The 16,729-nt window shown below is 41.2% G+C and overlaps 1 protein-coding gene across 2 annotated transcripts; it reads right to left on the reverse strand.

Annotated features, from left to right (window-relative positions):
- Nucleotides 1-624: 624 nt before the first annotated feature.
- LOC105895576 (phospholipid scramblase 2) lies at nucleotides 625-8,226 on the reverse strand. 2 transcript variants are annotated; one of them, XM_031585130.2, is made up of 9 exons: nucleotides 7,826-8,226; nucleotides 7,200-7,264; nucleotides 7,002-7,075; nucleotides 4,514-4,839; nucleotides 4,013-4,055; nucleotides 3,647-3,867; nucleotides 2,804-2,965; nucleotides 2,001-2,162; nucleotides 625-1,865 (listed from the first exon to the last, which is right to left on the reverse strand). In XM_031585130.2, the coding sequence occupies exons 3-9, from the start codon at nucleotides 7,012-7,014 to the stop codon at nucleotides 1,806-1,808; spliced, it is 987 nt and encodes a 328-aa protein (XP_031440990.1). In that variant the 5' UTR covers nucleotides 7,015-7,075; nucleotides 7,200-7,264; nucleotides 7,826-8,226; the 3' UTR covers nucleotides 625-1,805. The 2 variants fall into 2 exon arrangements, with proteins under 2 accessions (XP_031440990.1, XP_031440989.1); XM_031585129.2 differs by lacking the exon at nucleotides 7,200-7,264.
- Nucleotides 8,227-16,729: the final 8,503 nt, after the last annotated feature.

Consider the following 16,729-nt stretch of genomic DNA (forward strand, 5'->3'; position numbering starts at 1 on the left):
ACTATGTGATATTGACAGGTCATGATAGAAACAGGTTAGTTACACTGACGTCAGCATGATTTGATTGTGGATAGAAAAAACTGGTGTTTTGGAATACCACAGTAACTTTGCATAAACAGAATGATCCACAAAAAAGTAGAGTGAAAATGAGTATCTTTTGCTATTTGGTTTATGGCACAGTCTGAAACATGTTAGTAAGGCCACTTAATATACACCATATGACAAAAGTATTTGGCCACACCAGTTGGGTGGAGGAGGGACAATGAGACTGTTTTTCCGGGTTTGGGCTAGGCCCCTTAATTCTTCAGCATACCAAGACATTTTGGACAATGCTATGCTTCCAACTTTGTGGCAACAGTTTGGGGAAAACCCTTTTCTATTCCAACATGCTGTTATAGCTGCGAAAGGGGGGACCAACTCCATATTAAAGTACATGTATTTGAATGCAATGTCATTACAGACCCTGTTGGTGTAATGGTCAGGCGTCCGAATACCGAATACCGAATACTTTTGTCCATATAGTGTATATGTGGAACACTAACAGAAACATTATCACAATACCACTGGACAGAAATGTACAAATTATTAAAGGCACTGAGTTCATAATTCAGATTTGACAAGAGGTATAATTTCACTGTTTTTTTTTTGGCTTTATTTCAATCATTTAACTAAACCAACAGCTCGATCTAGTCTAACGAGATGACCCAAGCATCAGTATCTTATCTTAAAGTGCCCTGATGAGGGTGGTTTCTAAAGGCATTCAAGGTGGACAGATAGCACGTTCATCCTGCTCTGTTGGCTGCAGCTGTGGGTCTCATGATCGGAATCTTTACTTGGCCTCTCCCTCCGCTCCCGTGTATGTCATTATTCCACACGTTTGAAAGGTTTGTTTTGTAAACACACAAGAACCACTCTTCACCCTTGACAACAAGCTGATTTGGGGAGCGAGCCTTTCAGACCAAATACAACCTTCATAACAGCCGCCGTAATATCGCCCTCGCTTCATGGTGCTTACAGTCCCTGCACACAAAACAGATGGACACCGTTTCTTTTTGGCTACACATGTGGACGTTCCCACACCCTATGATCCCAACACGTTAAAGCCTGTCATAATGTGCAGCATTCCTGGTTGAGAATATGGGCATGCCTCCAGAACAGTGTTATTACCAACTTAGACCCCCACCGCCACAGCCTCCACACACACACACACGCAAACTCTCTCCTTCCTCCTTTACACTCTAACTCCGCATTAGAACAACACCCAGTTCAGTGACCTTACAGGATAGAGTGACTCACACAAGATTTCTCTTTCCACCCTCAGCCTGCATTCCTAGCAGATACAAACCTACACAACCTCCCAACATGACACACCTACTCCTACGTATAATATATATACACAACAAACGTAAAAAATAAGTACATGAACACACCAACTTCTCAACTCCTACCAAACCTGACATTTCTCCCGGATAACAGACATCTTTGCATGGTTATTACATAAAATGGTTCTTTCAGGTAAATAGTATAAAAAAATCTTTAGTATTTCAAAGAAACCTTCATGTTATTTGGTAAATAAAAATGACTATAAAAAGGCAGTAGTTGTGGTAAATAATAAACTGATATAAAAGGTGGAAATGGTGCCACTGTAATACCCTAGCATAGAGTAGGGGGAAATAAGGGTGTGTAGAGTGTGCCATCTCTTTTGGGAATGGTGAGATGGCGCATGGACGGGAGAGAGAGAGCGTGACCGCATCTTCAGGGAAAGGCGATATGAGCCGATTCTCTTTCCCACTCTTCTCATCCTCTTAAGAGAAAACAGTGTTGCGCTGATTGGTTTCCCCAACTTTCTCAAAGAACATGAAATCCTACAGGAAAAAGAAACGGCACATAAATGATTTCATAAACAGCGATTTATCCATTTAGGCACCGAGTGCGATGTTTGAATATCTGAGCTACACTGGCATTAAGTAAGGAATTTCAACTGAGCATTTATTACTCACAATGAGAAAGCACGCTCCCATCAGCACGGCCTTCATTTTGACGTCCATGTCCAGGGGAAACTGGATCCCAAAGTTATCCGTGTCTGTGAACACCTCTTTGAGCAGACCACTCCACTGCTTACTGATGCGGCCAATACTTTTCCCCCCATCCTTCCCCTTCAGCTGCAAACACATATGACAGCATGTGTTATATTGGCATCCAGATATGAGGGGGACAAACCCATAGAGAGAGGCTGGACCTATTTTTTCATGCAGTACACTTAGGCTTGCGAAATAGCTAGGTAGCTTTGGATTAAACTCTTTCACGAGTTTCCGGTTTAAAGAAAACAAACCCCTCTGTGTCTGACATTTCTCCACTCTCCCTACATGGGACACTACAGCTGCTCCAGATTCAACCAGATAGATTCACCCTTTCAAAGGCAATGGCTTTTCAACCAGATCATGGTATCATATTGATAATAATGTCACTACAACTTAAGAACGAATCCTTTAAATGTTTTCCTGGCCATTTTTTTTAATCCTGTCACCCTATTACCCGATGAGTTCATGATGTGAGTTGAAGTAAAATGATACGGTAATTTTCAAAAACAAAAAAGTGTAAAAAACTTAAATTGTCATGTTCAGAAGATATATCCATCTTGGCTACAGCCAGTTTAAAGAATTGTACATCAAGGACAAGTTGGTACACTGTATCTGGTCCAATAGTCAACCTTTTTGTTTTTGCCTTTGGCCAAATGGGATCAAACAGTTGAATTAAACTTGCTAAATCCACAGGATAAACCCACTAATACCCTGGCTCTCACCTCAAAGTTCACATCTCCACAGCAGTTGCAGGCAAGGCATGGCCCCTCTAATTTCATCACAGTCTCACGGTTTGGGCCAAGGATAGAGAATTTGGGATAGCAAGGGTGCCAGTCCTGGCTAACATAGCCAATGGTGGTACCAGGCGGTGCTTGTACCTCCATCTACAAAACACACACACAGAGAGAGAGAGAGAGAGAGAGAGAGAGAGAGAGTTCTTAAATTACATTCAGAATGGCTAATTTGCTGTGCATTAATACTGCATTCTTTGGTGATTACAATACATTTCTGACCATGAGGCAATCAGTGCTTGACATTGCTGCCTGTGACTGGGTCTCTGTCCGTGCCATGACGAGCCAAGAATAGTCTGTTACTAAGGTTAGGACTCTCACATGACACCCGAGACGGGCTGTGGACAGTGAGCGCCAACATGGTCCAGAGTGTTCATATGACACCCTTGGTCTCGCTCCAGCCAGTGGTGCATAGTGGTGCCAGTGATTTAATGGCCATTGAGGTAGAAGAGATGAAAAGAAAAGGGACGGGCTTGGGTAAATAAAAGCCCATTCATAGGAAAGTACTTTCCACTCTCTTTAGGCAGGAAGACATGTCAGCAGTTAGTCACACAAGTCATGTTTCACAATAAATAGCTTGAACGCTCACTGGCCACACCAGCATGCCAGTAAAACTAAAGCATTTGTTGCCTAAGAGCCACTGTTTTCAGGTCTTTCAGGTTAGTCGAGTGGCCAGTTTGAAACTGGAATCTTAGGGTTATCAAAAGGGGTTAGTTTCAGTGCATCACAGGAACAGTCCCCAAACATGAATAGTTGCCTGAATGGTCTCATCACCTCTTGGAGGCAGCAGGGGCACCAGCAGGAAACACAACGGAAGGGCCGAATCAACCGGATGACCTCACGGTCATTGACGTCCTTAATCTTCATGTCGAAGCTGCGCAGCGCGCCACAGCAGTTGCGTGTACAGCAGTCATTCTTCTCCTTAGCCTTGTAGATCTTCTGGCCCAAGCTGTTCTTGATCTCATACTGGTTGTTGGTCTCAAAGCCAATGAACGCTTAAGGAATGCAGGAAGAGGAGAGAGAGAGAGAGAGAGACATTACTATGGAGAAATCATTCCCAGGAAGTGAATGGTTGGACAAAGCAATGGCTCAATGATTACTGAGCTTGAAGAAACAACACAAATGTCTTTTTTGACTAACCTTCCATAAGCTCTACTTTCTGATGTATCAAAATCTGATCCACCTGAAACAGAGAGACCAAAAGGTTGACGTTGACATGGAGAGAAAAGGGAACACTATTGTGTCAGACGGGACATCTGAAAGTTTGTCATTCTCAGTACTGGATTGTGGTGAGAGCCGATGCTTGCAAAACTGGCTTTCAATCTGAACCCCACAGTTTCCATGCTTAACTCTGCACTACCACACTGAGCTCTGCGTTTCAGTTCAAACTTTTCACATGCACTAAACATGCTTAATCATTCCCAGTCAGATTTAGACCACTCCTCATGATTATCCCCACACATACGTCTTCATTTAATGTGCCTGGCTCCACAAGATCACAAATGAATTAAAGACGACAAATGTGGAAGAAGTCACTAGCCACTCCAAAGGTGGTTTGAAAAAAAAAAAAATGAGGTGTCAAACTAATGCAATCAGACATGGTAATTGTACTGCTCTGGACTCACGTGACGGAGGACCTACCTGTGTGAGGTACTCCAGACCTGGTGGCACCCCCACTGGTACTGACATTGGAGCCACCGCTGCAGCAGGTGAGGGCTGGTATTGGGGGGCCGCTGGTCCTGGAGGTCCTCCTCCGTACTCATGCAGTTGCATGGGTGGACCGGGGCTGACTGGACCAGGCTGGTACATGACTGGCTGGTCTGGGCTGGGCTGGTAACCCATATGAAACCCAGGCGGGGGTGCCTGGCCAGGGTCAACGTAACCTGGCTGGGACATAGGGTATGGGGGCATGGAATATCCATCAGGTTGAGGCATGGGGTAAGGACCCTGATGAGGTGAAGGGTACCCTGTAAAAAAAAAAAACAACAACAAAATAAACCCATTGTTTGTGAGATGCCTGATAACATGCAAGGAACATAGCCACTGTGGTTTGAGCTGAAGCTGAGGCATCCTCAAAGGACTTGGTGCAGTGATAGAGGTCAAATAGCAGCAATGGTATAACACAATACGGTACACATAGTTTTACCGAACCGTTCCGTAAAGGCCTCTTGTGTAGTACGCTGTAGCTACCCAAATACAGTACATTTTCTGTGTAGGTGAATATACCAGCTTGAAGCCACTTGCACCATTCCTATCTATGAGAATATCATCAAATATGAGCCCCTTTTGGGCAGTGTGTTGTGTTGTGGCCGCTGACTCATTGAGGGGGATTCCACCATGTTTCTACATGCTACTATGAAGAGAAACGAGTTTCATTCAGCCACAGCACACACTGCTTACTTTATAAATAGTAATTTTCATTTCCCTCTGGACACAATTAACTACATAGATCTGCAGTTAGAGACACAAACCAAATAGAAATAAAGTAGTATACTATACTCTATACTATTAGAAAATCATTCAACAGGCAACATCTTCAGTTCATGAGTATGAATGTTCACTTCTGTTTTTCATTTTTCTGCAACTTTCTCCACAGCTGTCATTCTTTCATTCATGTTTCTATCACTTATTTGCCCTTCTTTGTGTATGACACAGAGAGTCACCCAACACCATTTGTTCATCGTCACTAGATATTCTGCAGGAACCGGTTAGGGCTGTTCCTAATATTCTGGAGTCCTGGGAAGAACAATGCTTCCATACAGGTCCCATGCAAATGAACTGGGGCCCACAGGTTGGGAGCTTGTAGTAGTGTCAGGCACGGAGTCGTTTCTCTCTGTAGCAGAAGGCTAAATGAAGAGACATGAGTGTGGCCCTCGGAGTAATTTCTCTCTGTAGCAGAAGTCTAAATGAAGAGACATGAGTGTGGCCCTTGGAGTCATTTCTCTCTGTAGCAGAAGTCTAAATGAAGAGACATGAGTGTGGCCCTTGGAGTCATTTCTCTCTGTAGCAGAAGTCTAAATGAAGAGACATGAGTGTGGCCCTCGGAGTAATTTCTCTCTGTAGCAGAAGTCTAAATGAAGAGACATGAGTGTGGCCCTTGGAGTCATTTCTCTCTGTAGCAGAAGGCTAAATGAAGAGACATGAGTGTGGCCCTTGGAGTCATTTCTCTCTGTAGCAGAAGGCTAAATGAAGAGACATGAGTGTGGCCCTTGGAGTCATTTCTCTCTGTAGCAGAAGGCTAAATGAAGAGACATGAGTGTGGCCCTTGGAGTCATTTCTCTCTGTAGCAGAAGTCTAAATGAAGAGACATGAGTGTGGCCCTCTGAGGCATTTCTCTCTGTAGCAGAAGGCCCTCCCTGCATTCCTTTCCCAGAGTTCAATGAGTCAATAAGAGATAAAATGCTGACATTCAGGCTTCCTCTGCAAGACTCGTGAACTCGTTGAAGTGATTTGGAAAATGTTAAGAAGAGTTCACTCTTAGTCTCCCAGAGACGTACTACTGGGGTTGGGAAGGGTACTTCTGAAATGTAATAAGTTACAGATACTAGTTACCCTGTTCAAAATGTGACAAGTAATGTAACTATTTTAATTACTCCAACAAAGTAATGTTATCTATTACCTTTGATTACTTTTAATTACCATATTTGTTTGATTGGCAAGCGAGAGATGGTGAAAATTAAAAATGTGTGCGCATCCTACCAAATGAATGGAACCCTTTTAGACAGCGAAAAGATGCAAAGCAACAGAATGAATGTTATATTCTACATATAAACTTAAACCTTTAACCTAACCTTAAACCTAACCTTTAACCTAAAAAAAATCTATTCGGATGCAACGCCTCTGTAATCACCAACATTTTGATTAGTAACTGTAATATAATCACATATATTTTCTCAGTAACTGCAACAGATTACAATAACATTTAATTTGTGATTTAATTGTGTAACTCTGTTACATTTTTCCTACAATTCCACATGCCCCATCACCAAAACATGTAGGCCTATACAAGTAACTTTAATACGTCATTGCTCTGTACTCAACGCATCATTAGAATAAAGGAACTGACACATACTTCCAGGAACTTTGGCATTTATTAGGCAAAGGGTCATTCAACAGTCATGTGACCTACCTGGCGCAGACATGATGATGCACAGTTCGTTTCAATCAAGGGTTGACTTGTTCTCTCTCACACGCCAGGGATTGCTATAATAAACGATACAAAAAATGATGGGGTCATAAAACGTCGAGAGGGTAGGCTATTCTCGTGTACTGTGGGATTTGTACCCCAATATGTCTATATAAAACATTTTCTGAAAAAATCCAATACCCTTCAAAGATGGGACAATCAGAGCATCGGGCAAACGCACAGGTGGATGTGGAAGAAAGAACCGCCTACCCTAGACAAAAAGCTTGTCAGTTAAGATAACCAACTAGTAGGCAATTTAACGGTCCACTTGTTTCATTAACTTATGAAACTTATTTGAAAATCAAGTCTACCGTAAAAACGGATGAAACACCTGTACCGAGAAAAAGATTTGAGTTTTAAACTGTCCAGTAACGTAGGCCTAATATATGGTTATTCGCCTCTTCAGCACTACAAATGCTGTGCTGTTGTATTGTGGCAAGTTTATTTCCTCCACTTGGTCAACTTGTCTGACAAGGAGAACATTTCAACAATGATCGCAACCATAGACATATATGTCTCGCAACAGCCTACGTAATAATCATGTTCATTTCAGCGTTGACGGCTCTGTCACAATTCTTCTTGGATGTAGTCTGGATACGAACAGAAAAGATACGTTGCCTGGACAATTATTGCCTGCCCTACTAGATTAGCCTACAATGTTAGAAAAATGGAAAATAACGGCTTTACAGTTACCGCTGGCTATATACAAAATACAGCAAGGACATTTGACGGTAACAAACTGGAGGACCGAATAGTCGACTACTCACCTATCGGTACATCTGAAATCTACCAATCTGGTGGTTTGCTAGTTTTGGTAATCCAAGAAAGTATTCTGTAAATGTTCGATTTTTGATTTGGGCAGTCTAGCGACGGTACAAAACTGAAAGCTTATTTTGGTTTTCTGCCTGAAGCCTACTCCGCCCTAAATTTGACTATTTCCCCCCGATTGAGAGTTTCTCCTCCCCCTATTGCTGACGCATGTACACCGTCTTGGAAAGTCACAATAAAAAGAAGAATATGAAGACCGTCGCGACATTCAATTAATCAATTAGCCTTAGAATTGTTTAACAGACGAGCTTAAGCGCAATTCACATTAAGTGTAGGCCATTACGTTTCATTTCCTAGCCTTCCATTCGCAGAAACCGACCAGAGCACCACTAGGTTATATATATAGGCTATATAATCTAATTTTCTAAGACATTTCAGAAGGAGGAGCTATGCGCGTGAACTGCAAGTAGTTTACCTTTCATGCAACATACCCAATCTCAGCATAGTTTAATAACGGCATTACTGTCTGCACATCACTGTCTGCACATGACACAAGCCTATGCAACGTCGAATGATTGTCCTAGGAAATTACAGTTCAGCTCCGTGACAGGGATGATTTAACTGGACGCAGGCTAAATAGGCTACATATTTGTGAGGCTGTACATAACCTAACCAATGACTGTAAAAAGCTTTTGACAGTCGTTGAGCCGGACATAGAAAATATGTCTATCTTAGGCTATATGGGTTGTATGCCGTTAGAGGGCAATGTAGTCCAAAAAAAGCTGTCTGTAGGCTTGGAGGTGGCTGGGAAATCACTACAGAGTAGTTTTGATGTAAATTATTACTAGAAATGAAATAGTCAGTTTAACACGTTTTTACATATTGCTGCTATTCATTTCGAAAGAACCTGGGTACATGTTTTCAGTCCTAGATCAGATTTACTCTTTGATCCAGTAATTGTATCGTAGTAGGCCTGATTTTGGTTTTGCATAAAGGTAAACATGAAGGTAACGGAGCATTATGTCTGATTGTTGTATTTAATCTGACTAGCCAGCAGGAAATAAATAGAGGTCCACAACTGGGTACAAAACCGAAGAACTTTTACTTGCAGAATCTCTCGTCACTTTTTCACTCACACAGTACAGGCAAACCGTTGAAACCGTTAACGAGAAGTGCAACTCGCTGTGGACTATGGGAAATGTAGTAACACATAACACTTAACTTACCGCATTATCAAACAACAGTATTAATGAAACAATCATTCAAATCACATTAACTAAGGCAATTATGCATATTTAAATACATCCAATACAAATTCATTTTAGCTTAACTTCACTTAAATCAGTAGTCAAATAATTAACTCAAAGTCAAATGTAAACTGTACACTTAAAGTTACAACACTGATCAAATACGGAGGAAATGGGAACATGAAGCCCATATGACATTTCAAACATGTAATTAAGTGAAGATTGCACACGCATCACTCATTATTTCTCATAACTTCTAACTCATTCAATTCTAACTCATACATTCTAGTTATTCTTATTAAAAAAAGGACTGATAGCCACGATATGTCTACAAATATCGTTTCACAATGAAGAGCCATTACAATACTGAAAAAATCACAGCTGGATGAAATCAGCCGGAAGTGGAATTGACAGAAAAACAGAATGCATGTATCAATTAGTGGGAATTTGAAAAAGAAAATCCACTTCAAATGTGTTGGTAAAATCAATATAGCCCCACACCCACCACCAAGGGTTATTACAAACACAAGGAAATATTAAAACTGTGCATTTTCTTTAGGGATTTAAAGATTTACAACTTATCAATGTTTCTTTATTCTGGGAACTTTTGTTCAACATTATAACCTGGGGAGAGTGTATAACTAACAAAGGTCTAACAAATATTCTTCAATGTAACTTTTTCTCTTATAAGTTTGACTTTGGCGACTTAGGAGGCTGCTCATCAGACATTTGTATTGTGTTGAATGTGAGTGCATTCTTCCAAATGTAATAAGTGGGATGAAACCATATCAAAAGTTGCATAGGATAAAATACATTTCAAGTTAATTTAAATATGCATTAAAAGCACATGTAGTCATTAGTCTAAGAAGGGTGAATGAAATGCCTGAACTTGTCTGTTTAGTTCAAGGTCTCCAACAAATCTCTCTACATGTCCCTGCTTAAAAGACTATAACAATCATACGAATCTCATTTGGTTGGCTTCCCAAACTGTTTAAGTTAAAGCAGGAGTAAACCTTAGTCTATTTAATCAACATCTTGCATCAAGGTCCCAATCATAGTTCATCTAGGCCTACGTGGCTTACTAAAACAGTTTCATAAGTATGGTGCTAGCAGTTTAATGATCAATTTAATTTCTGCACTAATACCACTACACTAAATATACTGTGAAGTGCAAAAAAATTGGACAAAATTTCTGTTACTGAGAATAGTTATAATTATTTTTGTTTTGTAGAATTTTGGAGTGAAAAAAAGGAAAGTAGCACTGTGCAAAAGAGATTAGAGCTTTCAAATAACTTTGACCAAGGTCTCAGACCTTAATTAGCGTGTTAGAGCTACAGCTTGTTCACAATCATCGACTAAGAAATGGCAGTTAACAGGAACGGTTGAGGTCAAGTTGAGGTCTGGCAGACCAAGAAAACTTTCAGAGAGAACTGCTCATTGGATTGCTAAAAGGGCCAATGAAAACCCCCGTTTGACTGCAAAAGACCTTCAGGAAGATTTGGCCAACTCTGGAGTGGTGGTGGACAGCTGCACAAATATGACCTTCATGGAAGAGTTACCAGAAAAAAACCTTTCCTGCATCCTCAACACAGAATTCAGCATCAGAAGTTTGCACAGGAACGTCTAAACAAGCTAAAGGTATGTTTGGAGAAAAGGGTGCACCATTCCATGACAAGAACACCTCTCCAAATGGTAAGCAGAAGGGGTGGGGCATCGACAACACTGAAAATCTGTGGCTAGAGCTCAAACCTCAACAGTGCAGGCAAGATGGCCCAAGAATCTCCCAGAACTAGAAACCTTTTGTGAGGAAGAATGGGCAGAAACCCCCCAAACAAGAACTGAAAGACAACCTGGGGCTTCAGGCCCTTTTCCTTTTGTCATTTCTAAACTGTGAAAAAATAGAAATAAAAAAGTAATATTGCTTGAAATATTAAAGAAATGTCATTTTTTACCTTTATGCCCTTTCTTTGGAAATCACTTAGCTCTTCAGAGTAACATATATTTTGACCAGGGGTACGCAAACTTTTGCATGGCACTGTACAGGGCTCAGTGTTGAACCTGATGTAGCATACATTCAATGAATTACATCCATCAGAGAAGCACAAGTCATAAACTGGAGGATAGGCTAGGGTTTTATGGGTATTTTGGGAAAAATGCATATCTCACTTGGCTTTCCATCATTATCCCTATATTGTTTGAACAGGGCATGCAGACATTTCATAGCAATCCATAAAGTTGTTATGCGCCCTCTCTTCATAACATAAATAACATTATCCACTTTGAAAAATAGATATGTTCTGAATCAATACTATAGCTGTATAGTGTGTCATAAGATATTAAACTAACAACCTGATTCGTGGTCTTGATTCAATGAAAAACACCATCAAATGAATTATGGGAAGTAAATGTTTTTTGTTACTAATCTAAGTTTCCTTTTCCTTGTTGTTGGTTACTTAACTGTCTAACTGGTTAAGCTGATTAGCTGGTCAACTGGTCTAGCTTCGATAATTTATATTCTTTTTTTAACTGCAGTTAATCCAGGTTCCTCATGGGTTTAAGTTGAGCTCCATTTGATTCCTGGAGTAATAGAAACACTAACCTTTGACCTGAAAATCAGGGACTATATTCTGAGGGTTTCTGGTTTGCCTCTTAAAGAACTCATCGTGTTTCATCTAAGACTTTCCCAATAAAGGCTAAAGGCTAAAGGCTAACCACTGAGAGGAAATGTCCATGCTGATTGATATTGTTTATAACGAGTCTGTGGCAACCTGTATCTATGATTTCATTATGACCACAATGATCATAATAATCACACAATAGCAAAAAGCAGGAATAATATTGTCTCCAAACAAAAAATGGTTTAGTTTATATTTCTGCCATAAACATTTGGTAGCCTAGATAGCGAATATTGTGAGAATCTACTGTAGACCTCTCTAAAGGCAAAGAGAAGGGAAAACAGTCATGGCTGAAAATATGACAGGAGTTTAATCAACTGTGGGAGAGGAGACATTCTTTTAGTTTTGTTTTTGGAGGAGGTTGGTTATATGTCTTTTTTGTTTGTTTTTTAAAATCACACACAATTTCTTTGAAATAAAACATCTTTTGGTATCCACATATGTAACACACCTGTACAAATGACAACAAATTAGAGTTCTTTGGTAAATCGCATGTTTACAGAAAAAGCTAAAGCGCTCAAAGAAAAGAACACTGTTCCAACAGTCAAACATGGCGGTGGTTCACTGATGTTTTAGGGGTGCTTTGCCAAAACATCAAGGTACTCTGGAGCCCACTGTTCCACCCACTGTCACCGAGCTGTGTCTCAGTCGAAGGTCATGGGCCCTTGAGCAGGATAAAGAAGCAAAACCCATCAGGTGGCCGTCCAGATTTCAATTCTATTGAACAGAGAGATCTGAAAACTGCAGTTGAAGTAATAATATTAATAGTACCTCATACTAAGAAATGGGAATACACCATACAGAAAGATAAACTACTGGCACGGAGAAACCATTCCAGACCGATAATATTCAAACTATTGGTACGAAATCTAATTCCGTATAGAAATAATGCACTAACTATATTCTGGTTCCGTAGCCAAATGCTTTTCTTGAAAGGGAGCCAATATTTTTATTTACTGGTGTAGATGTATTTACAATGACTACACAATCCCCAGCCTGTACTTTATGGTGATGGTTTTCTATTGGCTGAGTTGACTAATGGAGGGCTGTACGATGGCCCAAACTACATTTGGTGTTTTGGTGTTCAGTCAGGGCTGCTTCCTTGGGAGGATGGGACCTTTCCGAGTCCTTCCAAGTCGGGTACTTCACAGGCTAGGCAAGACTCCTTCAACAATGGAACAGTCTAGCCAGTGTGCAGGTCTGTGTCATTGAAAAGGTCCCACCCTAAAATCCTGTGCTACTTTTTAAAAAGGCTCTGATATGTGTGCATAGGACTGTGGGTGCTTTAGGAAGGCAGAGGACGCTCATCAACTCACCAACTGCATCCTTGAAAATTCTCTGAACGAAGGATTCGGTCCTTGGTAGAATTCAAAGGTTCCTAGACGTCGGAGCAGACCTCTGCCGGGATTCTATGATGTAGCATCCTTGAAATGCAGCCGTCGAGGAACAGTCAGGGATCCTTCCTTGACTTTGAGAAACATCCATTGTTTCTTTTGGTGAAGGCAGTGCAATCAATGCATAAATGTACTCCCATGATGGTGTCACCCCTCATTGAGTCAACATGAAACCATTCTACATACCTACAGGGTCATTCCAGGCCAAATCACATCAAATTTAGAAACATTTCCCACACGGAAAAAAAAATCTCCAAAATGTTATCATGTATACCCGTACTCCAGATATGGATACAGGCCAGATTTCAGAACCCTACACCAAAATAATGGCCATTTGAATTAAGGTACCCTCATACAAATGTTCCCTCTTGCACTGTCCAAAATGTGCTTCTTTTTTACACTGACCTATTAAACACCGTTCAGGATCTCATTATGAAAGGTTCCACTTCGACGAACGTCCATCTGTAGAACCTTAATCTGTGTGCAGATTCAAATTGGGTTTTCATGCAATCTGAGTGTTTTTTTTTTTTAGATTTAGTAGGAATTCCTTCCACTGGCAATAAGGGATGGTGTGCATTCTATAAGGTATATGTTTTTGACACAGAAAAAAACACTTGGAAGAGCTGCGGTGAAGGTCTAACATTATACAAGAAATAAAAACGGCCCAAATGTCAGTGTTGGCAGTTACCTAGGATGGTGACATTCGGCTTATATTTAGTTTTATTATATCCATATTTCAACTCTGTGGCTTGATCCAAAGTTTGATATGACAGTTTTGGCAGTTATGTAGGATTGTGAAAAATGGACATGAGGAACTTTGATCCATAGTCAAACTATATGCAAAATAGTTATTTATGAGCTCAGAAAAAAAGTGCAAAATCGCCTTGCAGTGTGTAACATGGCCGTCCCTTAAAGTGAGAGAATGAGCCTGAATGATCTGAAACTAGGAAATAAAAACAGTAATGAAAAATGTATAAAAATACGTGTAATTGAACTCTGTAAAGACTGACACATTAGCCAGACATTTTTTTATCTTTTAAGTAGAAATGTTTATTTGACCTTTTGCCAAAATACAAAAAAACAAACAACAAAACACAATTTTCAAATATGTGTTTTTCTTTCAGAATAACATTAATTGAGCCACAAAGTCAAAATATGGATATAATAAATGTAAACAAAATATGAGTAAAATTTCAGCATCCTAGGTAATTGCCAACGTTAACATCCAGCTTTTGTATTTAGACGTGATTTGGGGCATTTTATTTCTTGGTGCATCATTTAAGACCTTCAGCTCAGCTCTAATGCCAATCTATTTTATATGTACGTACGTATGTATGTATGTATGTATGTATGTACGTATGTATGTATGTATGTATGTATGTATATATACGTGATTTGGCATGGAATTACCCTACATTACAAGATGCATCCCTGAAAGCAGCATTTTAAAAGAACACTGAATGAGGAATCCCTCTGAGTCTACTACCAAGTTGTAGGTTTGAGAGCAACCTTGATCCCAGTCATGAGCAAGAGTAACACACACACTGTCTGTACGGGGGGCGCTTCTCTTACTATCTAATAGCAATCGCCTGAGATTCCACCTATGTGTAGAGAATCTTGATTAGTTTAGATTGGGACTCTTGAAATCAGTGGTTCAAAAAGCAGTGCCATTGTAAGGAGCATATTCATTTCTGCTTGAGGGGAGCATATGTATCATAGAAATCAATTGGCTGATCCAAATGTTAGATGTAGAAGTCTCTGTGGCCACAGATTGATCAGCCTTACTGTGCTGTAGAGCAGTGTGGTAGTCCGAAGCATGTGTTGAGATTTATGGGTTCTATATTTGGAATGAGTGACCACCCTGGGTACTTATAGGGCAGAGATCCAGGGGTGGGGGTGCGCTAAGGGAGAGAACATACACGGACACACACACTGATAATTAGTGTAATCAGTGGAGCCTATCTGGTCACTGCCCCTGTGGACTGACGGGTGGGGGGGGGGGGGGGGGGGGGGTGCTGGTCAGGAGTTTGTTTTTGTGAGCTTTTATCTGTCAGCAGTCACTCTGCGTTTGGTGGTCCTGGCAGCCAGAAATAGACCTAATTAGGACAGGAAGAGTGAAAACGTGTCAGACTGCTGGTAAGCCATCCTGAGAGGCCTCCCTCCCTCCCTCCCTCCAGCCTCAATTTGGCTGATTGTGAATGTGTGTGTGCGCTCATTCTCCCCTGATGCTTATTACACACAGGGCAGAACAGTTGTACTTTGTGTCTTAGGCAGCAATCCATTTTTTCCAAACTGAATGAAATGAGATGAATCAAAATGATAAGAGCACAAACATATAGCACAAGCACACTGTAGCTCCTCATATCTGAATACACTGCAGTGTGTATGTAGACAAAGATTTGAACAGTGAAATGCAATGTTGGGTTTTTTTTTTTTTTTTTTTACTTTTAATGTATCCACAGCTGATACTGATTGCCAGTGCCCACCTGGATGGCAGACATTTAAAGAAAAGATCACAGGCACTGCTTCTCCTTCCCATGCCAATGTGCTCATCACAGCCACGTTCTGCCTTAAAGGGGCTGTTCTCCAATCCAGTCCTATCCGGATCCCGACTAGAAGGGTAAACAATAAATCATCTAGTCCACTGTGATGCTGTAATCATGTACTCATCTGTCTTCTTCCTCTGTAAAAAAGGAAGGTGGAGGGAGTCACATAGTCTCACGTACACACACACACACACACACACACACAATCCTCACATCCCTTTTACATATAAACCCACCCCAGCTTCATGTCTACAAATACCCAACACAGCCTTGCCCAGCGCATAGAAGACAGGGACCCAACCCAGCCTTGCCCAACGCATAGAAGACCGGGACCCAACACAGCATTGCCCAGCGCATAGAAGACCGGGACCCATACAGAGTGCTGGTCAACTCAGGAGCATCCCGCTGTTTTTGATCCGTGGGTAACTTTAAAAGAATCATGGTAAGGAACCTTTTCTGACCAAATAAGCATCTGTATATTCTGTACTTAATGCAATGCATATATATGACTATTATGGTATACATTTGGATGTACATTAGTAGTGGATGTACTATATGTAAAAAGTTACTTATTTGAACCAGAATGTTAAAAGAAGGTATTTTTGTGTGCTTCTGTCATGGCAGGTGTTTTACTCCAGATGTTTGCTCCCCGCTCTGGCTCTCTACGTGCTCCTGGAGGAGCTGTCTGCCTTCCTGCTCCCTGATCGCCTACGCATACGCAGAGTAAGGGCCGCGAGGAGTCCTGTTAACCTCCAGCACTCATACACCTTCACAAATTAGCACTCCGCACATTTCCCGTCACGACCATTTCAACATCGTCAACGGTCTCATTTCAGAATGCTGAGTGGCTGGACCAGGAGTCCTCCCCTCGCTGGTCTGAGCTCTCCGACCTGACGGACCTCTTCCCAGGAGACTCAGGGGAGACCACTCAGGACTGGGGTTCCCGCCACAACCAGCCGTCGCCCTTCTTGACTCCACTTGAGCGACTACCCGCCTCCAAACATGTTGGTCGCAATCGCCGCAGGCACAAGCAGTAAGTGC

Source organism: Clupea harengus, chromosome 18 (genome assembly GCF_900700415.2).
Source record: "Clupea harengus chromosome 18, Ch_v2.0.2, whole genome shotgun sequence".
Taxonomy (NCBI): Eukaryota; Metazoa; Chordata; class Actinopteri; order Clupeiformes; family Clupeidae; genus Clupea; species Clupea harengus.